The sequence below is a fragment of the Apus apus genome, chromosome 9 (assembly GCF_020740795.1).
Source record: "Apus apus isolate bApuApu2 chromosome 9, bApuApu2.pri.cur, whole genome shotgun sequence".
Classification (NCBI taxonomy): Eukaryota; Metazoa; Chordata; class Aves; order Apodiformes; family Apodidae; genus Apus; species Apus apus.
The window spans coordinates 15,618,817-15,642,965 of NC_067290.1; the positions used below are offsets into that span (position 1 = coordinate 15,618,817).

Consider the following 24,149-nt stretch of genomic DNA (forward strand, 5'->3'; position numbering starts at 1 on the left):
CAGCATGATGCTTCCCACCTGCAAACACCTTTAGCAGTTTGATGAAGGGGAGCTGAGCTGCCTGAAAGCAGTTACTGATGCTGGAAATGTGAGCCATCGTCACATCCTTGGCTGCTACATTGAAAGTCATCCCAGCTCATGTGTTTGCAGCCAAGTAAATCTGGAATTGAAGCCTGCTGGTTGTCTGGTTCTGCATGCACATTTCTGCCTCCCCTGGAATCATATTTCCCGTAATTTCAACTGAGGTTTCCTGCTGGGTGAGGATTATATGAGAACTCTGTGCCAAAATCTTTCCAACTTCTGAAACCCCTGCTGATTTGAACGCCCTTTGTGGAGAGGAGGGAAGGCCTCAGTGAGGTGCAAAGGCAAAAGATGACTTTTTGACACAATGGGAATGAAAAGTGGCATTTTCATTTCCAAGGAGAGCCAAACACCTGGGAATACTCAGGAGAGATTACTCTGGGCAGAAGGCTTAATTAAGCTCCCTGTGGATTGTTCTGTCGTTTGCAGGAAAGGCCTGTCTGCAGAGAACCTCATCCCACGCATCAGGTGTGTGCACTGCTGAATTGAGGAAAAACACCAGAATAGAAATGTTTTCTCCTTAAAATACCTTTATAAATTTTTTTTTCTAGTGAGTTTAGATGTTGCCTTCGGGGCAGGTACCAGCCGCAGGGGAAGGGCCCACACCTGCACCTCAGGGCCACCCGGACCCCGCCACACCTCAACAGCAGCAAGGCGCACCTCCCCTCCCTTTTCGGGAGCAGCACAGCCGCTGGCGCCCACCAAATCACCCCCCCAGTGCCAACTAATGAACGCTGAGCGCTCCCTGCCGCCCGCTCCCGCCCGCCAGCGCTGAGGGAAGCGCGAGCTCCCGGGCAGCGCCGCCGCTTCCCGCCGCGCGCACGCGCCGCCGCCGCCGCACAGGCGCAGTGGCGCCCGGTGCCCGCGGGTGGGGGCGGCAAGATGGCTGCGCCCGCCGGCCCGCCCGCGTAGTCCCGCCCGCGGCGGGGGGAGCCGGCCCGCGCGGCGCTGGGTGGCGGCCGCGTCTCGCCTCCCCTGCATGGAGCCGTGCGAGTCCTGGGCGGCTTTGGCGGTGAGTGAGCGGGCCCGGGCCTGCCCGTTGTCACGGCGGGAGGGCGCTGTGGTTCGTCTCCTCCTGGCTCCAGCAGCCGCCCCTTGCGCTGCGCCGCGGGGGAGGGCTCCCAGTGCCCGTAGCTCGGGGCCTCCGTGGAAATACCCAGCCCTCTCTGTAGGTTTGTGGAAAAACATGGACCCGGCGCTCTGAGGGGAGCGCTGCAGACCTGCGCCTGCTGGGCCAGGGCAGCTCCCTGCCATCCGTGGTGCCCTTGGAGTTAAGGCCTGGTTTGGTCTAAGAGTTTCATTGGAGTTAAGTTTCATGACAGAATGGTTTATGTTGGAAGGGCCCTTCATGTGAATGTCCAAGTACTGGTGAAGGTTTTTGAGGTGTTTGACTTAGGGTAATGCTGCTGTTACTGAAAGGTGAGGGAGAAAGTGCTTTTTAGTCGTGTCATTATCTAAAAACAATTATTTTCTGTAGATGGCATAAACACATAGGGATTGTCACCCTCTGGCAGGTGCTTTATTAGCTGCTTCATGAATTTAAATGACATTTAAGATACAGAGCTTTGAAAACTGAAGAAGCAATTAGTAACTTTTGGTTCATGTTTTAACAGATAGCTAGATTAAACCTGATCAATGTTATTTTGAGCAGATAAGGATTTTGATGAAAAAGAGTGGAGAAAAATCAAGGCACGCAAAATAGCCAACTAGATTAAAAGAGTAGTTAACTTATTGATTAAAACTTTAGTAGTAGATAGTGAACACCTCTCTGGATCCTCTGACCCTAGGAAAAAGATTCAGAGTAATGCATGGGATTAGTTTTCAGGTGAAGTTAAATATTTGCACAGCTGTTTCTTGTACTCTGTTCTTTGTCAGGTGGACTTCAACTATGCTTTCTGTTCTGAATAACTATGCACCTAAATTATTTCTCATAATGGATTAATGCTATTAATTTTTTCTTCTGAAATTAGTTTTTTCTATTTATTTCCATCTCCTCCTCCTGCTTTTGACAAATAATTATCTTCTACACATCAGCCATGTCATTGGGAAACTTATTTAAAAAAATCCTCTGAAAACACAGACAATGGAGAAAGACTGCTTTAAAAAACTGTTTTAGGGTTTGTTTTTAAGAATTACTTTAGATAAAGACCTTCCCATTTTTCTTTTTGCTTTAAAAACATCTTTAATGTTTTTTTTTTCTATAGGCTTTTGTCAGAAGAAGAAAATAAAGCAGTTCTACTTTAGGCTTTGTTCAACAAAGGAAATTAGGGGAGTGAACACTTTAAATGGAGAAATTTGCTAGAAAAATGTGAATATGCTTTCTAGAGGTTCTTGCTGGGGAAGCAGAATTGTTTCTGTCTTTCCCTGATGTTATCACCCAGATTTCTAGAGGTGCTGGTCATTCTGTGCTGTGTCATTTCAATAAGTGGTACTCACTGCCCTGCTTTTTGTGCCTGGGGGATAAGTGTTGCATTGCTTTGCTAGCACTCTTCAGAAAACTGAGATTGTCTTAAAAATACCTTAAAAATGGTTTAAAACTTGTAACATCTATTACTTTCTTTTACTGAAGCTTCCTTGTTAAGGCTATAGAAGCCATTGATGACAGTGTAAGACACTCAGTTCCTAATCTGACCTCAGAAAGGACTTGGCCAGTAGTGCTTGGGTTTGGATACCTCAGTTACTTGCATGAGCTCCACAGCTTCACCCCTATTAATATTAATGCACTTTACTCTGTGGTTCTGTCTTGAAGGCTGGTGGAGTTGCTGGTGTCTGTGTTGACTTGATCCTTTTTCCCCTGGATACTGTAAAAACAAGACTGCAGAGTCCTCAAGGATTTAGGAAGGCTGGTGGCTTTCGTGGCATCTATGCTGGTGTTCCTTCTGCTGCTATAGGATCATTTCCAAATGGTAAATTTTCTTTGGATTGTGCTTCATCTTCCTGAAGAGGGAACTTATGTAGTGTAGGAGACATCTGTGTCTATGGATAGTGAGTCAATGTCTAACTGTGAAGAGCAATTTCTGGAGTTGTACGGTAATTGAACAAACTCTTTCAGCAAGCGTGGAATGAAGGCTGCTGCATGCTTACTCTGAAAAGCAACCCTTACTCCTTGGAAGTGTTCCTGGATGTGTCTTACAGGCCTGTCCTTTGTTATAGGGGCACCCCAAAGCATTTCCAGGTGCCAAAGAGGGCTTGAATCTTGCTTGCCCAGGACACACTTGTCATGATCAATTCTTTCACAGCTTTGGAAATGAAACAAAATTCAAAGTTCTTGAGCACTGGAGGTCTTTGAGTTAGTTCCCCTGGGGATGCTTTGCTTGTCTTTTTGGAAACAACCACAACACTTAAAAGACATTTGGTGTACTTTTGAAACTGAAGCTTTAAAAAAGTAAATGCTTGTAGTCCCTGCAGAGAAAAGGCATCTAAAATTCCTAATGCCTTTGTCCATTTTGTCTTTGTAGGGAGGGATAAAAAAAGCAAGCTGTGCTGTCAGTAATAAATGTTAGGAGAACTTTGCTGACAAATCCACTGACACCTTCAGATGTTTGATGTCCTTCATAAGATGATATAAAAAAAATTCAGTTCTTTATCTTGTCTGCTCTGTTATCTCCTTTAGAGGTGATAAGCATCTTTTGATTAGCAGAAGGCAATTCACAAAGCCTTCTTCACAATTAAAATCTATTTCCCTGCAAGACATGTCAGTTTTTTCAGGATTTACATCTTCAAAATCTTGACTGTGGTTTTATCTTTCTAATGTATGACTGAGAACTGAAATTACCTTTAGGAGAAGCAGTAACCCTTAAGGTGCATGTGTCTTTGTAGTTGGCTATTGCAGTGCATCAACACAGCTCAGCTTAGTTTTATGTGTTTGTTCACTGCACAGGACTTCAGAAGTGTAGAATAACTTTTGTTGAGCTAAAGTGCAACATAATAAACTGATAATAGGAAGAAGTTAAGACCTGCTACTGAAACAGTTTTGCATGTTGCAGGCTTGTATCAAGTACATTAATTTTGTTTTTCAACTGACTGATTTGATTTGGGTTTTTGTTTAGTTTTGTGTTTTTCCTCACCAAATTTAAAGACCACCCAGTCAAGTCAACCAAATGACCTCCTCTCTATCCTTCCTATCTATGATTATGGAATATACAGTTTTTTCAAAATCCACTGGACATTCATGACTAATTAACACATCTTTCCTTATATACTAAATATGGCCTTAAGTCCTGTTATCTCTGTTATCAATGGGAGGAGGTTTGCCAGTGATAGGCAGGAGCATGAACTTCTGACGGAATTATCCCATAGATTGTGTTAATACTGTTGTACTGTTTTGGGGGAAGAAATATCCTGTTTTCAACTACAGTTGCACAATAATAGGTGACAAAATTCACCTCTAAATGTTTTTATGCTAGTTCTGTGATGGAGGAACAGTGAAGTGACTACGTATTCTTGAATTTCAGCTGCTGCATTTTTTATCACTTATGAGAATGTGAAATCTGTGCTGCATCCTGGCTCTGCATCTTACTTGTCTCCAGCAACACACATGGTGGCTGCCTCCCTTGGGGAAGTGGTAAGAGAAGTTTGTATGTTTGGTGTCTGTGGGAGAAGAGAGAACCATTCAATTATGAAAACTCAGGTTTGGTGTCATATCTTACTTTTTTGAGTGTTGACCATGTTTACACTTGTGACAGTTTTTACAAAATATTTTTAAATCAAGTGTTGACACTTGTAAGGATGGTTTCAAAGTCAATAAATGAGTTAGTAATAATTCTTAGTAGGTCTCTTAGCTGTTTATGAGTTTATTTGCAAACAAAAAGAGCAAGGTTGCTTTGGGTTAGCTGAATCAAATATATTTAAAGTTCAACAAAATATTTTCCCCCCAAATACTCCTTGTCTTTAATTGCAGAGTTGGTAGACTGCCTTGTCAGTGTTCAGGACTGGGTGTTCAGCTGTGAACAGTCTGTTCCTTTTCCTGTCTGTGCTGTCCACCTGCTTTCTCCTGCTTTTGTCACACTGGCACAGTAGTGGTGAAATGGGGTATGAATTGTGGTGTCCCCAGGTTTGGAGGAGAGAAACTGTATGAAACTAGCTTTTCTGGCTCTTTTACAGCTTCAACTTAGCTCATGAAAACAGAAAAATATAACCTGTGTAGTTCCATTTTCTGCTTTTATTAACTGGGTTATTTAATCTCTTGTGACACAGATTTGTCTCCCTCACAGGTAGCTGTGTATTTGTACTCTCTGTGGTGGCTTAGCTTGGAGGCCACCAGGAGTGCAGGGGCATCTCTGCCATTTTAGCTTAGCACCAGGTGCCTCACTATTGTAGCAGCACAGCCTGGCTGCTTCCCACGGGAAGCAGTTCAGCTCTTCCTGCTCTCTGTGGGTTCAGCTTTGATTCCCAAGTAATTTTTATTCTTCTGTGGAAAGGATACTGATTAGATTGAATGGGACTTAGCCAGGGAACTTAATATAACACACCAAGCATATGAAGATGGTGAATGCAGCACCTACCAACCACTCTGATAGTGGTTATAGGCAGGAGTAGATAGTGGGTGGTAGATTTAGGGCTGGGTGGGATGTTTGTGTTGCTGCCTCAGGTGGATTCTTCTTGATCTTGATTAGAACCTGTGCTGTCAAGTTATGACTTAAGGACAATGCACAGAGCTTGGAAACTCTATACAGGCTGTTAGGAATCAGCAGATTTTTCATCACTGTGGCAATGCATAGCCCTCAAATTCCTTGTTTGCCTGAAATCTCATGGAACAGCATATCCAAGATGTATTTTAAGCTTCTCAAGTGCTGTTTCAGAATCAAGCAAGGTGACAACTGGGCTCATGGAGAGGTGTCAGTGTTCTGCAATAAAATAACTGAAAAAAGTATTGTTTTGAGTGGGGCATTATAGAACACTACTTCTACTTGTGAGAGCTCTGAGAGAAAACTTTAACCTGGTAATTTAATAATCAGCAGCCAAAGAACAGTTGGCTACAGATGACTTCTTGCATGGTTACAGAATCTCTTGCCTGTGTCTTGAGATGGTTTGTAGTTTCATGACATGTACAACTCAGGTACTTAGTGCTTTCATTTTCAGGCTGATAAATGGAGGTGCAGCATAGTTAAATGAGTTGCTCAGTGCTATCTTGTATGTTTGGCTCTTGCCATTGTAGGGCCAGAGCAATGTATTGTGATAGGCGTTGAAAGGGCAGTCTGACTTTATGGTGTGGAAACTGTGATGTTGCAACAGCCATTTTTCAGCTAATAAGTCTCCTTTTTGCTAGCTCTTTTGATGGGAGAACTAAGCTGTAAGATAATTGAGATGGGGATTTAGAGACTTGCTGCAACAAAACTAATAAAAACAGCACAAAGCAAGATCTTGCATTAGTTTTATAGAAGTCTTAGCTGATCAATATAAATATATAAACTATTCCGGATAGCATTGGGGTGAAAGCTATAATCATAGCTTTATTGATTAGTCATTAAATTTTAATAAGGGCATAACCACTGGGACTATTACTTTGTCAGTAGTTTTTTTAATGTGCATTTTTCTTCCTTTGTATACTTTAATAATTATTATGATATAAATTGCTTTTAATTGTGAAATAATAAGCCAAAGACTGTCATGTTAGGAATCCCAAGACATTTCTATGCATTTCCAAACTATCTTTCTACAAAACAGAAATTAAAATTTAGACCAAGAAACTGGTGTTAGATTTCTAGGTTTGCTTTCCTTCACAGGGGAGCATAAATGAGTCAGCTACCTTCTTGTGCATCAATTAAATGTGTGTGCTAAGTGTAAAGGTATACTAATGCTGACTAATCTGTGTTTGAAATGTGACACATTAAAAATAGTAAAATGGTTAAAAAGGAAAAAATGGGAAGATTGCATCAAGATAAGTTAAAATATGAGAGGAAGTGGTCAAATAGGAGTCCTTAGTTCTTATAACAGCCACTCTTCTGTATTGTTTCTAGCCTGTGTAAATTCATGGGGAACAGTTCCTTGGAACTGGTTTGGTCTACTTTTCCAGTTCCAGATTAGGAGGCACAAAACCAAGCAGTAAAGGCAATAACTGTAGCGTGGTTGTGTGTTTCTTGTTTGGTTTTTTTTCCATTTTAGGCAGGAGAAATATAGGTGGTTAATCTCATCTCCCAGAGTGAGATAATGTGCATACAACATCTGACCCTGTTAAGCATAATTAATTTTTCATATAACTGAGTCTTGCTGTACAGGGACTCTGAATATCCTATAATACATGAAAAATTACTTAAAAAGACAGCCAAAACTCTAGAGGGTTGAGATATGGTGTATCATCTCATCAAGGAAGAAGGTTGAAGAATAACAGGAGTTAGCAAGAGGGGGAAAAAACCCTTATGATACCACTTGTGTAACTGAAATTTGGAGATAGGAAACATGCTTACTACATCCAGGGCTTTGGAATTTTCATCTTGACTCTGTTGCCCTGTATGTTTAGTCTGCCTGTATCTTTTCAGTGAGCTGCCAAATGTGCTTGGAAAACATGATATCATAGGGAGTGGAAAGGAGAACCAGATGTTCTAAAATTAACTTCTAATATTCTAAGGTGGTTTAAGTAACTCTTGAGAAGGAGTAGTACTTTTAACCTCCTAGTGCCCATCTTAAATAGTTGCCAGGTGTCTCACAGATCCAGAATTGGACAGCTGCAGATTGATTTGTACAGAATTTGTCTCTTTAAAATAAGTGTATACTATTAATTAAAAGTTTGATAAAGGGTAGTTTCCCTCTGAGCCTCCTGTAAATGCGGTTTTATGTGACAAGTTTAAGATTGTCCCAGTTTGACTGATGAGGTTTCCTTCATGAGTGCCAAAGTAGGTGGATTCAACACAGTCAATTTTACATCCTGCTGGCTTTTCCATGGAGGTGAGAATAAAGCAGCTTGGATCATGGTCTTGAGAAGCTAACAGCCTTTTCCATCTAATAGTTAGATACTGTTATGGTTACGATCTGAACTTTGCAAGATATTTAGTGAGTGTTCTGGGTTGTTGCTTGTAAATATCTTCCTGACCTTTTTGTTTTATTTTTGATTGGCTATTTTTTTGTGACATTGCCTTTTTTCCGTATTTGATAGGAAAGCAAGCTACTTTGATTTTCAGCTCACTTGTGAGAGAAAGTGGGGTGGAGTACTGAGGACCAGGATGGGAGGTAGATGTCCTGTTGTGTGGTGTGTGGTTTTTTTTTTGTTTTTTTGGTGGCTAGTGGTACTGACCATGCTGTGGAGGTACATGACCAGCTGAAGTTACTGAGCTGCTTTTGTGCTCCTGTAAGTTTCCAGAGTACTTTAGGTTTACAGTGCTGGAGATATATTGACTGTGCAGTGTATCCCCAAGGCCGCCAGATCCCAGGTTACTTGCAAGTGGTTTGTCTACAGAGCATGCTGTAGCTGTGACATTTTTAAGCTGATGTAGCCATGATTTTTCAGGTTGCTCATGTGGCATGCTTTAATTCTGCTTCAGTGCCTCTGCACTGTGTTCCCTTCAGCTGTGTAAATGCTGGACAAGCTCTGGATTTATAGAGGTGTTTCTGGCCTGGTTGCAAGAATGCTAAAACTTGAGCTACCTACTGGGCTTTGTTGGAGCACAAACATCATAGGAAAAGATGGAAACCCTGGCTGTGCTGTGAGACAGCCCTGAATGGCTAGGTAAGGATGGATTCCTTCAAAGATGATAGGCTTGGCTGTCCTCAGCAAGAAGGATTTTGGCATAGCCTCACACTTTTTTTCCAAAATTTGAGGAAGGAGGGATATTGAATTGATTTGAACTGAAACACTACAGAGTTTGTTACTACTCCCAGCAAAGGGGATCATGTGGCTCCACAGGGCTAGGTGAGTACAGGTATTTCAAGGTGAACTTCCAAGCTCACTTGTGTATTCCAGTGTGTTGCCACATAAGGTACTGTTGTGATAAGAGTAAAGTGTGTGGTTGATCTGTGATTGGCATCTGACCCTCAGTATTAATAACTTGGGAATTTTTTAATCTGCTGTTGGGATGTGTCAAATACAAAAGCTTCTTAATGCAGAAATTATCTTTCTGGGGAATTCAGCTATCTTCCTCTATTAGTTCTATCTTGTTTCTTAGAAGAAGCAAGCCAAAATGCAAGCAAGTTTACAGTTTGAGTCATGATTCTGTAGAATGACATGTTGAGTAGGCTTTTAATTCAAATAAAGGGGGAAATTCATGTTTTATTGTAGGCTTGGAATTTTTTTCTCAAAGGGATTTTAGACATCATAGACAACCACATGTTTATCTCTCTGTCCATGAATAAGCCCCTTCTTCCCTCTGCTCTGGCAATACCTTTTGAAACAGTTTAGTTCAATTTAATAGAAGACCAGAAATATCCAGAAGTGTTTGTATTAATTCCGTGAGAGTAACTGACTAGATCAAAGAAGAAAGTTGCTATTAATGCTTCTTCTGAGGAGAAGGCAGAAGCAGGAGTCAGATAAGTCCACAGAGGACTCCAGCAGGATAATTGGTCAGGGCTTTACAGCATTGTAAGCCCTAGATCAGCTTGCAGGAGCCCAATCTAATAGATGAAACGCTCATCAGATGTGGAGTTAAGATTTTACTTATTTGAAATTCCAAAACTGTCATGTTGGAAGATGCAGCTTTTCAGTTTTGTTAGTGTTGCTTCTAAATCAACAATCTTCTGCTGCAACAAAGTGATTCAGTACTTACTCTGTCTAGACTTTGGCCTAATGGCTTTAAATTTTAAGCTCTCCCTTTTCAAGAACGGAACTAATAAATGGACAAAACTGTTTAAAACCAAAAAAGTTGCATTTTCTGCTTTGCATCTTATCTCCTCTTAACCAGTGTAGTGGCTAGCAGACCGCAGTATTCAATGTAGTGTCTGCAGTTTGACAGAAGTCAGTTTGATGGGACCTCTTCCATGGTACTTAAGCTGTTTTTGCTCTTTTCATTGATCAGTGCCTGTCATTCTAGCTGTGACTTTTGTGCTGTGCATATCTGCATAGAGATGGGCATTCAGAAGGGGAACATGCTCACCCTGGCAAGATGAGTAATGCTGGGGAGTGCAGCAATGTAGGTAGTCCTTTGATTTAATCATGGTGGGTTTTTTAAATATTAATAAATGTATAGGAGGTCATGTCTACAGTACAGATGCTGCCGGATTTTTGCCAAATCTTTATGCAGAACCTTAGCTGAGCAGTGGTTGGAAAATGGTTGTGAAGGTGAGACTGCTGCCATTGAAAGCTAGTAGAGAAGAAGCATAGAGTGGATGGAAACTCAAATTTGAGCTGCAGCTGAACAGTGGTTGTAAATAAAGATGAATGGAGGCATGGATACACAAATGCTGCCAACAAATTCATCATACAATTAAAGGCTGGAACAGCAAATTAAGAACTGTCAAACATCTAACCAGCCACCCATGCTGATCATCTCTTATACGCTCTGTGTTAACTGCCAGTGTAGCCCCTTCTCAATCCCTCCTACATTGCTTTGTTATCTACTGAATTCAGGGCTTAGAGGACATAATGCTTTGCAGCAGAGTAGAAGCTTGATGGTTGTCGTATTTCTCTTTTCAATCCTATGATATGTAGCTGATGTAGGAATATTTGTAGCTCAGTGTCTACAGAGGAAAGTTAATTTCCATTAATGAGTATAAGTGAGAAATAAATAATTGTAATATTTCCTGGCTTGCAACATACTCTACCAGAGTCACTTTGGAAATCTGTGACATAGTTTAAGGTAAGTCTATTCCATAGTAAAATTCTGTACAGGTTTTGTCAGGAATAACTATTTCTGAATAGCTCCATATGTGCACAAGCCCATAATTCATTAAGTGAAAAGGCTGTAGGAAGGAGTAAGGGATCAATTAAAGGAAAATGTTTGATAAAATACAATGTAGTTGAAATTTCCATGTTCTGGGCCAATGCAACCCCAAGAGACTGAGCAAATTGTAAAATACTAGTTATCTTTCAACAGGAGACTTAATGTGTTTTTAGGAAATATTGCCTGTGTTCTCATGCCTGGAATCTCATTAACATTTGTACTCCTGTAACACAGCCTGACCCCACTTGGCTCTGTGGAAGCAGTTCTATGCTGGATGGGATGCACCATGCTACTTCTGCTGAAAGAAAACTTTGGCTAGTAGATATGATTAGTTTCTTAAGCCTTTTTAAAAGTTTAACAGACTATGAATGCTGGAAGAGTGGTTGGGATAGATTGGGTCGTGCAGATGATTTATGTTGAATTAAGAGTCTACTCTTCTTTGGCTTTAAGGCTCTGTTTAAATGTGGTAGTAATTTATGATTCAAGCATCAACCATGTTAAGCAGGATTTTTTTTAAAGCTGTTCAGTGTCTCACTTTTGCCACTGGAGTTTAAACCAACTGTACCGAGGAACTTAAAAGCATGTGGGACACTTTGTGCTGGAGTACAAGAGATGTGGGTAATAGCAGGCCACTGCCAAGATTTGGGCTTATTTTTGAAAAGGAAACAAAATGCTACATCGATTAAACTCTGAAAGACAAATTTTGTTATGCAAAGCACAGAAGCTTTCAAAACATCTGCAGTGAGAAGAACTTCTGTAAAGAAGTGTTTAGTGTCAGCCTTGTCAGCTTTGCAAACTTCTTTGCCTATTAACTGATACAGTTGGAGCGACAGTTTCTCCTTACTGTGAAGAGAACTCGGCACCAATTGCCACTGTTTGAGGACAAAAGATTTCCAAGGTATATCTGTTGTGGCTGATGGAGATGTAGGCAGGGAACCCAGAGCAGAAGCATGTAGCTGGGCAAGTAAAGAGCCGTGCATGGGCAAGGAAGTCTGAAAGAGGGGCAGAAGCCCATGTTGACAGAGCTACTGAAATGATGGATGCGAAACCAGCAGAGGACTTCAGACAGCTGGTGTGAAAAGGCTCAGACAAGATGGCTGCTGTGAAGGAAGAAGTGTATGGTGGGGCAGATGGTGGTCTGGAGTAGGAAGAGAGCTCTGGAAAGCAATAATGAGAAGCTTCTCACTTATGAAATAATGCTCTGCAGATTCCAGGTGAAGTCATCTAACGTGGAAACTTGGAGGAAGTTGAAAATGTTTGTGCAGAAGCTGTTTTTTCAATGAATTTTGACATTTGGTCCTTGTAAATGGTCTCATCTTGGAAAGAGTATGTTTTTAAGCTCTGGGAAGTGCTGAGATCTGAGGGATCTTGCTGGGTCAGATTGCTCTTTGAAGAATTATTTCTTGCCAGCATACAGGGGAGCTGCAGTTAAATTAATGAAGGCCCTGTTGTGTCACTTAGAGGAAAAGACAGGACAGAGAGCTTGGCATTGTCTAAACTTTACTGTCCAGAGCACATTAGACTTGTTCTCTCCAAGGGGTTTAAATTAGGAGTGAAGTCTCCTGTTCATGACCCCAGCATCTTTGCACAGGACTGAATTTAACTAGGCTGGTAAGGGGCACATCTGTGCTGTGCATGAATGTGGGAGGGGAAAATAAGATGATAATATTATGAGGGTTTTTTTTAATATGTACAATTTTCTCGGGCTGGCACAAGCTGAAACTGACAGTGGGCAGTATTCATTGGGTGGCTTGTTATCCCTGCAGACAATTTTCTCACTAAAAAAGGTGTTAGCACTTCAATTCTCCACTTCAATTGATCTTTAGCAGGTAGCACACAGCCTGCTAACAAGCATGTGTGGAAGGACTTTTTCACAACTTGAGTTCAGACTCACAGCAAGTTAAGTACCAAGGAAACTTACGGTTTTGTTCTCTCTTGGTCAAAGGGTCAGCAATTATTTACATGAGGGTTTATTGGTGTTTGAACTGTTGTGAGTCTGTGATTGCAACGGTTCAGGCTTCTCCATTTGAAGAAAATTTGAAATCAAATGACAAATTCAAGTGTCTCCACTTTATTTTTCCTGGTGGCAAAAAGGGCAAGGCAGTTCACCATCCACCTCCCCCACTAACGTTCTCAATCCAAGAGTTGTGACCAGACTTTAGAAACAATTTGGGGTATAAAATACTGTTTATGCATTATTATGAGATTAGCAAAACTTCCTTTTTCTCTTGGAGAGGGGAATCCTGGTGAGATCTGAAGAACCAAACAAACTTAAGAGTTTGGAGAAATATGGAAAATCATGGTGCTGCATTCAAGGTTTGTTAAGAACCTCTAACTTGAACCGAGAGGGAGATTTCCCCTTTTTCAGGATCCAGAGGAAATCAGTGCAACTGAAGATCTCTTAACTGTACACACCTATTATTTTAATCAGTTATCTTTGGAATGGAAAAGGAACCTTTTATGTTTCAGATGAGGAATATTAACTCCCTGCTTAGCTGAGAGCATCTCTCATAGAAATAGAGATGCTCAGATTATTTGTCTTACTAGCATATTTTGGGAAGCATTTTTTTGAATATAAAACCCAAACAAAACTAACAATACAAACCTGAGCTATAAGGTAGCTCTTGTCTGCAGGAGTATGGCCAGGGCTAACGCTAAGTGTACTTAAAAAACCAAAAAACCCTCCAAACATCTAAAACATCTTCATTGCTTCTTCTCTTTGGGGTTCTAGAGTTGCTTGGTTTTCCTTGCTCTTTCTACATTATAATAAAGCAGGCAAGCCTGACATTCAAGAGTGGGTAGAGACTAGAATTTTGTTACCAGATTGACTGCAGCCTAAACATATGTCCTCTGATAAATCAGAGCCTCTTTGTTGTCATCTTTGTGCAGCAGCTTTTTCTCCTTAATGGGTTAGTGATTATCTTGCACAGGTATTGTGAGGTTTAGTTTAAAGTCTGCTCTCTAGATAGAAAGTTGTATAGTGCCATAAACTATTGTTATTTGATTAAGAATAAACTTACGCAAATGACATTTAAGAGTAACTCTCCCCAGGTATGTTCCTTGAATTCTGTGTTAAGTATTAAATTATACTTATATGGTGAACATCAATTAAAGCTTCCCAGTCTACTCACATAAAATTAAAAATAACCTCCTGCTTGGGAAGTCTTAAATTAAAATCCTTTAGAAAGTGTTTTTAAGGGTTTAAAGCTGCAACACAAGTTTTTTGGACCTTACCATGTGTTTCTGTACCCAATTTTCAAATAGACTTAGCTTTGCAAGCCAGAGATTTGCTTGCAGTCACTGAGTACAGGTTCCTAAATTGCCAGCCACTAACATATTTCACAACAGTTCTCTGTCCTCAGACTATTGTTCTCCTGACTTGTAGCAGAATGGCTGGCTAATTACTAAGTGTAAAAAAATTGGTCTTGATCCTTGCCCAGGTTAGTACAGAGAATAGGGCAGCTGACAAACCAGGTGCCCATCATCTGCTGGTATCTCAACAGAATGGGCATTTAGGCTTTGCCTTTTGCCTGTCTTAAGAGCATGCCTCTTATTGAAGACCAGAAGTGCTCAGCCTGCATGGTTGTGGAAGCTTCTAAGAGTGTGAGTTGGATCTATCAGCTGTGCAAAGTTCATGCCAGGCTGCATAAGGAAATGCTTTCTCAAGCTGCTCTCCTGAGAGGTACAAGCTGCTAATTGTCGTGTACCTGCTGTGTCTCCAGTTCTGTCAAGAACCTGCCATGCAGCACCCCGATTATTTCTAGTCCAGCCAGCTACTTCAGATTCTTTGTCACCTTAACCACAAAGTCATTGGGGGGAAAAAAGATTTTTCTTTGGGAGTTTTCTTCAGCCATTTTCATGATTGGCTGTGTTTGCTGGTTTCCCAGGATGAGCAGTGAGCTGTGTATATCTCACTGCTTTTCCAGTTCCCTGGGTATTGAGTCATCAAGGACTGGATCACCTACTTGCACCCAGCCCCCTTGTAAGCAGAGTTATCCCCTCCTTGTTCTTTTTTTATGATGCTTTGTGTTATTGTCTAGAGAAAAATACTTGGTGGCCTTGTGCTGATGAATTACATGAATGCTGCCTAACTCTGAACAGCTGCTCCAGGTTTAAGTAGGATTGGCCCCTATGCAGAAGTTAGTGCCTTAAGATAAAGTGTTTTCAATAAACTGAGGTGAACCCATGCAAAAGGCTGTGGGAAGGTTCCTGGTGCTGTTTGCAGCAGATCTTATTTTCTGTTGGCTACAGCTACATAGGAAGAGGTTTCAGATATGCTGAAACTGTTCTGATCGGTAAATAGAAAGAGGCTTTGTGTCGATTTCAAGGCATTTTCGGGACTTTAATTGCACGGGGCATTCTTTACGACCATCAGCTAGAACCAGCAGGAACGTCTGGATCCAACATGAATCCGACCAGGAGATGGCAGCATTGATGCATGTAAGGAGTATCCAAAAGTTAAAACCACTTTTCCTTGAACTGACAAAGGAAAGAAATTACCTTCTTTTAATTGGAAGATGTACTGTCTTAGCAAGACATAGATAAATGTTAACAAAACAGTCCTATTTTTAGCTTTTGTCCCTAACTGGCTAAAACAAGTCAGTAAATTAAAAATGCGGTTAGGATTGTATCTAAATACTTGGGGCACTCTCTGACCTGGTAATGATATGAGACAAGGATTTTGAAATTCTGTGCTCTTTGTTCATCAGTGGTTATATTATTAAAAGGCTGGAAAGATAAGAGATGCTAATATTTTTATTTTTGTATACCTATTCTGTAAACTAATAGTAGCTTTGCTTGTAGCAGTAAAATTGGCTTTTGTTAAAGCTTATATCTAAAAATCCTTGAGCCTTTTTTTGGTGTTAGTCTTCCTGCCTTTATGTATACATGTGCACTGATGTGGGGAAGAGTCTGAAAACTAGACTTGTATTACCTGGTGTGGTAAATAGGGAAGGAGGACAGCTAATTTGTCATAGGGTCATCTCCAAAACTGGTAGGATGCCCAGGAATGGCCTGAGTTTGGCAGGCTGTATTGTGCCCTCCTCTGGCAAGCAACAGACTGCATCTCTGTAAACAGCCCAGAGATTAAGAAGCAATTTCTTCCTGGGTTCTTGGTGATTAGGGAGGTAAATGGGCTTCCACTGTGTGAGGTCACATTGTCTGTCTTCTGTGTCTATTTACCTGCTAGCTGCTGCAGTTAAAAGCATATAGGTAGACTGTTACTGCAGAGCAGCCACACAGTTACATCTTTCCCCCCTGCTTGTGTAATTTGCTTAGAGCTATCAAATATCTGGAAATTTTGGTATGAATTCTCTTGGTGCTGTGTCAAGCTGGTGCTGCTTGAATGTATTTAGTTAAGAGAGCAAACCATGGAGATGTGTGTTGTTCTTTTAATTTTAGCAGTGTTACCTGGAGGGTGCTGTAGTGACTGAGATCTGAGTGCAATAGATTTGCGAATTTTCTGCACCCATCTGTCCCAGGTTGTAATTTATTTTAAACCTTGTGGACTAAGGCAGGTGTGAGCTTAATCTTGTATACTTCCATTTAGGGAACTGTGTTTGACATCAAAAGACTGCTCGAATTGTTATTGATAGTAAGATACACATGTAGGAACAAAAAAGGTAACACATTGTAGATTCAGGTGCGCAGTGAAAATGTCACTGTTTGGTCTGATGTTGGCAGTTGGAGCTCACAGCTTTTTTAGCACCCGAAGTGCCCCGTGGAGTTGATCTGACAGCGCAGGCCGGGTGTCACAAGCCTTTATTTCCTTTCATAACAGCACAATGTAATCACTGTTTTTGTTCTTGTGCAGCCACAGATTCCCTTGTAAGTGCAAATTCAAATGGGAGAAACATCAAAGTTAATTTGGAATGAAATGCACCCCAAGTAGTCCTGGGGAAATGGAGACATTACTTTGTAGCCACCCTTCTGCTGCCAAAACTGCAGCACCCCAGATGTCAGGAAGCCATGCTGTGCTCTTTGTCTGGTCTTGATTGACTAGATTGTTTTCATCCAAGCCTTTTTAAAGCTTTCCTCCTGCCTCCATATTTTTAAGGAATAAAAAGCTAATATAAGGACATGGAGTGTTATGAAGCATGAAGTTCTATAAATATTTATGCTGAACTATCAAAAAACTTGACAGTTCTTATTTTCTTGACAGATTGGGGTCACTTGTTATTTTTGACCCTGAGAATTGAAGAGCATATGGAGTTAGATCTGTTTGTAATGACTTGGATATTGTTGTCTGGTATACTTGTAGGAATGTAACATAACGGGCTTCCCCTTGGTCTCTGTGAAAATGGAATTAAAGTTTGTACTGTTACCCACAGATGACTACTGCAGTTACTGTCTTTGTGCAATCTGGCAGTGAATTCTGGAACTTTCTTTGGCACATGTGGGTTAGCTGCTTGGTTTGCCACTTCAGATGGACAGCTTTCACCTGGATAGCTCTTGACTTGAAGTACTCAGTGATCACCTTTATGTTGAGGGACCAGGTTCATCACTGTGCTCCTGAGCCTGGTACAGGGTGGGACTGAGGCTAAAAATGTGGGAAGGGCCTGTTGTCTGTGGTGTGTTGCTACCAGTTCCAGTACTGCTTTAAGTATCTCTGGGGCCTAGTGAAGACAAACTCTTCTCACAAGTTTATGTGCTGATAAACAGGCATTTTCTAGAGAGATGAGAGTCTTGTAACTCTCCTGCACTTCAGGATCCTTATTCCTCAAAATTATGTGCACATAATCTTATCTCCTACCTGAAGTTTAGTGCCAGCTAGAGCTAGCCCGAGCATCTCTTGCTGTCAGTTACTAGAGGGTACGAAGGAATTACCTAGGAAAAAGTATTTCTTCAAGCCCTGACTCTCCAGTTTAGCTCTGTGAAAGTGTACGGGGTGAATTCTGGTGGCTTCCAAAAGACAGGATGGCCTTTTCTATTAGTACAATTTTGTGTTCAGAAAATACACAGCTCTCAGAGCAACTACGTAAAAGCTTTTAAGTTCAGCTTGCATAATTACAAAATATTTCCTTGTTTCTGTACTTGGAACAGTCTCCAAATGTGCCTGCTATATGGAAGAGTAAGGCAGCAAATGGAATTGCTCTTTGAACATGTGGTTCTTTTTGCAGGTTGCATGCCTCATACGGGTTCCATCTGAGGTTATCAAGCAAAGGGCCCAGGTTTCTCCATCCTCAACCACGCTCCAGATTCTGTCCCACACCTTGTATCATGAGGTGAGTTCAGAGCAAAATTTCAAGAAGTTGATTCATTCTTTCCATTCAGTGCACACATGTAGAGAAGCATTCCTGCAACCTTATTCCAGTTCTGTGCTCTCTCAGCACTTCCCCTTGTATTCTTCTGTGTCAGTAAAACAGCTTGACATGTTATATTTAAGGAAACGAAACCTTCACCTCCCCCATGTGCATGCACTTAGATCCATACTCTAAGCTCTTTTTCTTTCTCTGCTTATATGGGGTACCTACATTTAAAAAACAGATTTAGCTTTCTGGTTTCCAAAGCTCTGCTTGTATTTATGCAAATAGTCCTTGTCTGAGACAACAGGACATACTCTACGTAAGCAGAGCTTGCTGAATGATTCCCAGTTCTTGAAGAAGGCTTTGGAGAGGATGTCCTAAAAACACTATTTCAGGGAGGCTTTCTAGGAGCTCTGGAAATAAATGTTCATCCAGCATCAGTAACTTCTGAAAAATAAGGGCTTTCAGAAGTTAGTTACTTCCTGTAAAAACCTGTTCCCCACTGTTTTTACCGAGTCTCACAAGGGGTATTTTTCCAGTTGTATTCCATAAGAGAAAGTGGCTTTCGAAAAATACTGTGGGGAAAAATATTATACACATTTCTGTGTGTGAAAGCCAGGAGAAAGACGACACAAATATGACCCTCAAATGATCCAACTGATTTTTATTTGCTTGTAAATTAAAACTATTGTGATAACCCTGCGCAAGAAGGTCCCTGGGACTTCTTTCTGTGGTTTGGTCTTTCTGCTCTAAAAGCTGGTTCTCTCAAAACCATGTTTTTTCCTTTTTGTAGCTGGCCAGAGAACCATGAGATTAGCCAAACAGCAGAAATAACTGTCCTAGAAGATATTGAAGTGCATACAAAATTCATGTTTTAAATTTTCAATGTTACCAGCTAGTTAAAAATACAAAATACTGATCTTAATGAAAGCTCTGAATCAAGGCTAAGAATGTGGGCAAAGAAGCTGTCATTGCATGTGTTTTGCATGGGCTATTCAAATGGAAGAGTAGTAGTTTCAAATATTGATGGGGTAGTGTGTGCTTCTAGACCAAAATATTGGGCAAGCAGAGTTTGAAGTAATGTTTCTGTGCCTTCTTGCTCTTTTTAAGTGTAAGGTGCATTTTCTTTGTTAACTGATTATTCTGAACAGTGGTTAAATGATCTTTTAAACGAACATAAAACCCTCTGGCATTGTAAATCATGGAATACTGTGTACAGTGTTATAATCAATATAGTCAATTTGCAAGCAGTTCAGGCCTGACACTCGGGAAGGCTGTAATGCTTGCCTCAATCACCAGTAAATTGTGGTCTTTGGCAAACTAATTCCCTATAGCTGATGCTCTCTTTTATTGGTTTACAGGGTATCCAAGGACTTTATCGGGGTTATAAAAGCACAGTATTAAGAGAGGTAAAACACTTGTCTTTCTCTTTTTATTAAAAAAAATAGACTGCTTTGCCTCACTGTTTTCTAACAATAGATAGTACAACTGAGATCAATTGCTCTAACAATAAGCTCTAAATCCTAGTCTAGATAAATTACTAGTCTGTAGTTTAAATAGAATACTGATAATGTGCACTAAGAACCTGTGATACACGCGAAAAGTCATCTACCGTCCTGTATCTCAGGTCTGTCACTACTAACCCATAGAAGGGTGGAAATGTATTTGCTAGCATGATGAAAACCGTAAAATAAAGAACTGGAAACTTCCTCGAGTCTTGTGATTGCATCATGTGAATTATGCATGCCAATGGTGAACTGGTGGCATCAGTCCAAGTTTGGCACAGACAGATTTAGGCTTTCTTTAAATATGCTTCTCAGCAGATGCCAAGAGATTATCTGTCATCTGTATATAGGGAAGATTCTGCTCTTTTTTAAATGTGTGAAAGAAATGCTTTTAGTCACCTAGTCTGTGGATGTGATATGGCGTTACTTTAAATCAGAAGTACTTCACTGTTGGGGAAAAAATGGAGCTGAAAATGTTTTGGCCTGCTTGGCAGAAAAGAATTCCTAAATTAAAAATCCTTCATAAATGTACTGTGAATTACAGGATGAGTGCTATGGAAGTGTTTTATATGCTGTATGAGCTAAAGTAGAAAAACATACTGATGAACTTTCAATCTAAAACCATTTCAGAATCAAATCTCAGGAGGTCTTTTGACAAAGTAGAAGATGCAGCATGAGTATCTCAAAAAGATGAGGTTCAGTTCCTATGAAAGCATAAAAGCTATTGTCTAGGAGGGTTCTTTAATAAGTGTGGTCTGTGTGATGTGTTTGTCCTCTGCTTATGTAACTCAACTGAGTAAACTAGGTTTGGATCTTTACTTCTTTTGTTTTTTAAGCAGCATCAGAACTGGATGTGCTGCCACTGATAATAAAGCCAGTTACAACACTTTAAGCCTTCATCCACTAGCTCTCCTTTTAAAAATCTTTTTTTCACGCTGAAAACTGTTTTTAGGACAGTTATATCAGCCAGGTCTTGTTACAATAGGGAACCGAGATGGATATTATCTGAAATAAGAAATACCAAATCTAGTGTTTCTTAAAGTGCTGATGAATGACAATGCACTGCTATCTATTTTAGCAGGTTTGAGTGTTTAAAAAAATAGTTATTTGTGTAGAGATGACACCTGCTTTTCTGAAACATAATCCCCACCATAGCTTTGTCCTGTACTTATTTTCTGGCTCACTAAACAGGTTATTTGTTCAGTTTTCATTTGGAGATGGGCAAAAAAAGGCCAACGAATCATTTTAATTTCTCTGAGGGGTTCTGAATAAATGAATAAATTTAAATTCCATTGAATACAGATTTTGCATACTAACAGGTAGATAAAACATGCTTACTACTGGGTGCTATTCTCCTTAAAATTTGTTTTGACATATGTCAGTGTGGCAATTAATTTGCAGACTATATTAATGGCCCAGTGTGTGACTCTGCTGAGATAACTTTGTTTACTCAAAATGGCAGCACTTTGTTGGAAATTTAATGGGGGTCCTTTCCATTATGTATATTCATAAAAGATCCTTCAGAACTGATTTCAGTTGAAGTATTACTTTTTGGGAGAATCTGTCCAATAGAATGAAAAATAAATTATTACCAAATGAAATATGCTTTCTCTTCAAAATGAAACAAATCATAGGTGATGTTTAAAAAAAAGTCTTTGAATTTAACACTTTTAAAGCTGTTACATTTTCTGACACTAAATATGGCAAAGCAGTGTGCTCTCAAGTAGGAACTGTATATTGAACCTTCAACTGGGACATTTAGCCTGACACTTAATCTTGGTATTTTTCCATCTCTTTAAATACGCTCCTTCCTTCAGGCAAAGTCTTTATTTTCAGATAAAAATCCATATTAGTTCATTAGACACATCCAGGTAGCTGCATAGCATGTATTGACTGGTATCTAATTCCAGCTGAATTTTGTACTTACAGAGTTTGTTTCCATGCTTTGCTTCTTTACTTACACAAAATCCTTTGTTTAGTTACAATGTAGTGGGATTTTTGGATAGAAGGGCTTCAGTGCAATAGCAGGGGCTGAGAATATTGATGCTTATCAGATTATATTCTTGCACTGGCAAAATTGTTGAGCCAGAATTTAAGAAAGATTGATTTTGATTGTTGCAGTGGGTTTAAATTTAACTATTACATAAAGCAGACTTCAGCGTCTGGACAGATCTTCTTGTCAATTGCTTGGACTTAAGTGAAAATGAGACTGTAAGGGAGTGCAATGTTAATCTTTTTCCTATGGTGTAGTAGATCTTTTCAAAACAGACTTTTCTGCCCCATGTAATTTGTGTTAGCTGCTGTGCTGCTTCTGTGCTAATGCAAACTGGTGGTTACATCCTTCATTTTTGATTCTCATTCTTTCACTTACCCCCTTTATCTCTCATCAGAGTACTTTCTGTACAGATGCATATTAGAAGAGAAGGAAGAGGGCTAAATGTCATGCTTTTGGAATGCTTTTTTGAGTGAACCTCAATGTTTGGAAGTTTTGGCTATGACTTTTTCACCTTCTTTTTTGATGCCTCTTCCTTCACATCTCCATTACATTTTGGTCTTTACATCTTCCTTTGTTAGTTACGCTGAACTAGTCCTAAAATGAAAAGGGAAATGAGGTACAGTGAGCCATTCTTTTGGCAACAGCAGCCTGAAAGAGGCATCCGTGCTCCCAGAGGAAAGCTTTCATGGTAAAGCACAAAGTGGGAGTATGGTTATTAGGTTGCTGAATGAGACTGAATAAATGGCAGAAATCGGAGGCTGTGGAACAATGTGGAATTCCCATGATGTCATTTCCAAAGCAAATTCAAATGAGAATTGTCCTTTCCTGTGGTTGTGTACCAGTATGCACGGGTGTGGAAATTGGATCATGCTACTAAAAGCAGTAAATTAACAGGTAAATTTTTATTCCTATTTTCCACAACAGAGAAATTTGTTTGTAACATATCCAGCCATCTTCTAACAAGGCAGTATAAAACAAGGCAGTATAAATCCACTGTGAATCCTGTAGAATTTCTTAATGGGAATGTGGTTCTACTGCTGAGATCTTATATAAGCAAATGGAGCCAGTTTTTTAATTTCAGCATAATTCACTTTATTAGCTATGACCAAGTAGAACATCTGTTAGAATTCCATAAAGTTCAGTTCATGGGAAAAAGCGAGAAACCACTGAGTTCCCATTGGAGGTTTTCCACTTCCATTAATGTTACAGGACTCTAGCACATGTCTTAAAGGACTTTATTATGAATGAGGGGACAACACAAAAGAAAAGGAAGTTCTCTGAGCACAGTAACTCCCTGTACAGTGAGTTACTTCACCGTGTCTGTGTGCAGGTGGCAGCGTTGTACAAGCTGTGCTATGCTTAACTGTCCTGTCTGTCATGAGTTACTGTAGTTTGGAAGAACTGGGTGGGTGTTCTGTGTTCTTAATCAAACTTGTAACTTTTAAAAATATTGCAGATGGACTGGGCCCTAGTCCAGAAGTAGATTCAAAAGGAGCTAAAATGAATATTAAGCTCTTCTTTAAAGACACAGTCGATGAAGGACTACTGTCTCTATGTAATTCACAGGTTAGTTAAAAAGAGATTGAGAATCACTTTCAAATGTCAGTCTTTCTGCGGTGCAGGTAGCTCTTGGTAAGCTTGTTGTCCTGTGTATTGTCTTGTAGACATTTCAGAGACAGTTCAGGCTCCCTGCATGGTGGCCTCTGTTCAGGTAGAGGTGGCAATGATGCTTTACAGTGTTGTTTCAGAATTTATCTTAGGGCTCTGAATTTGAAGGAAAACTGCTGGTAAATCTGAACCCACTCTTGTACAGCATGCTGTGGATCTTACAGTGAGATAGCCTAGTCATCACTCCTAGGAGTCCTGTTTTTAAAAAATTAGTACAGTTGTGTTTTTTTTTTCTTGTTTTGTTTGGGGTTTTTAGTGTATACAAGTCAGAGCTCAAAGTGGATAAAGAGCTGTCTTGAGAGGGAGAGATTATTTCATTTTGGGGAAGAGGAGGAAGAGGACAGCTAGGTCGAAGTATGTTGCATTGAGTGGCAGCAGTGTGACAAATGGACAACAAATTCAGGCTTTTTCCCAATCTCAGAAAGCCAAGAACATCTGAGGAGGAGGAACTGTTTTATATATATAAAAATATATTTATATATGCAGCAGAACAAGCATCCTGTTAGAATGTGTGTTTGGAAAGGATGGATATGGAGGCTATGCGGTGCAGCCCTATGCAGATGAAGGAGCTAGCAGAAAAAACACCAACTCATCCCACCATAAATGACTGAGTAGCTGAGGGAGAGGATCTAAAGCTAACTGACAGAGAAATAGGGCTTAAAGGCACACCTGTTGCGATTTCCTAAATTTAAAAGGTCAGTGAACAAAGGATGCCGAGAAGGGTTTGTATAAAAATGTGAAACTCAGCTGACATATGTTAAAACACTGTTGACTGAGGGAGGGAGGGGATCTCCAAGGGCTGAGCTCAATGGGGAATAGTCTGCAAACAGGGAGCGTAGTTTGTTTA

At 40.3% G+C, this 24,149-nt stretch overlaps 1 protein-coding gene across 5 annotated transcripts in view; it reads left to right on the top strand.

The window, feature by feature from the left end:
- Positions 1 to 937: 937 nt before the first annotated feature.
- SLC25A26 (solute carrier family 25 member 26) overlaps positions 938 to 24,149 on the top strand; it is an 83,034-nt gene continuing 59,822 nt past the window's right edge. For all 5 annotated transcript variants that reach the window (XM_051627155.1, XM_051627154.1, XM_051627156.1 and 2 more), the window contains exons 1-5: positions 938 to 1,093; positions 2,831 to 2,987; positions 4,536 to 4,645; positions 18,008 to 18,112; positions 19,495 to 19,542. In XM_051627155.1, the coding sequence (XP_051483115.1) occupies positions 1,061 to 1,093; positions 2,831 to 2,987; positions 4,536 to 4,645; positions 18,008 to 18,112; positions 19,495 to 19,542 (453 nt within the window). In that variant the 5' untranslated portion in view covers positions 938 to 1,060. The remainder of the gene's footprint in view (positions 1,094 to 2,830; positions 2,988 to 4,535; positions 4,646 to 18,007; positions 18,113 to 19,494; positions 19,543 to 24,149) is intronic.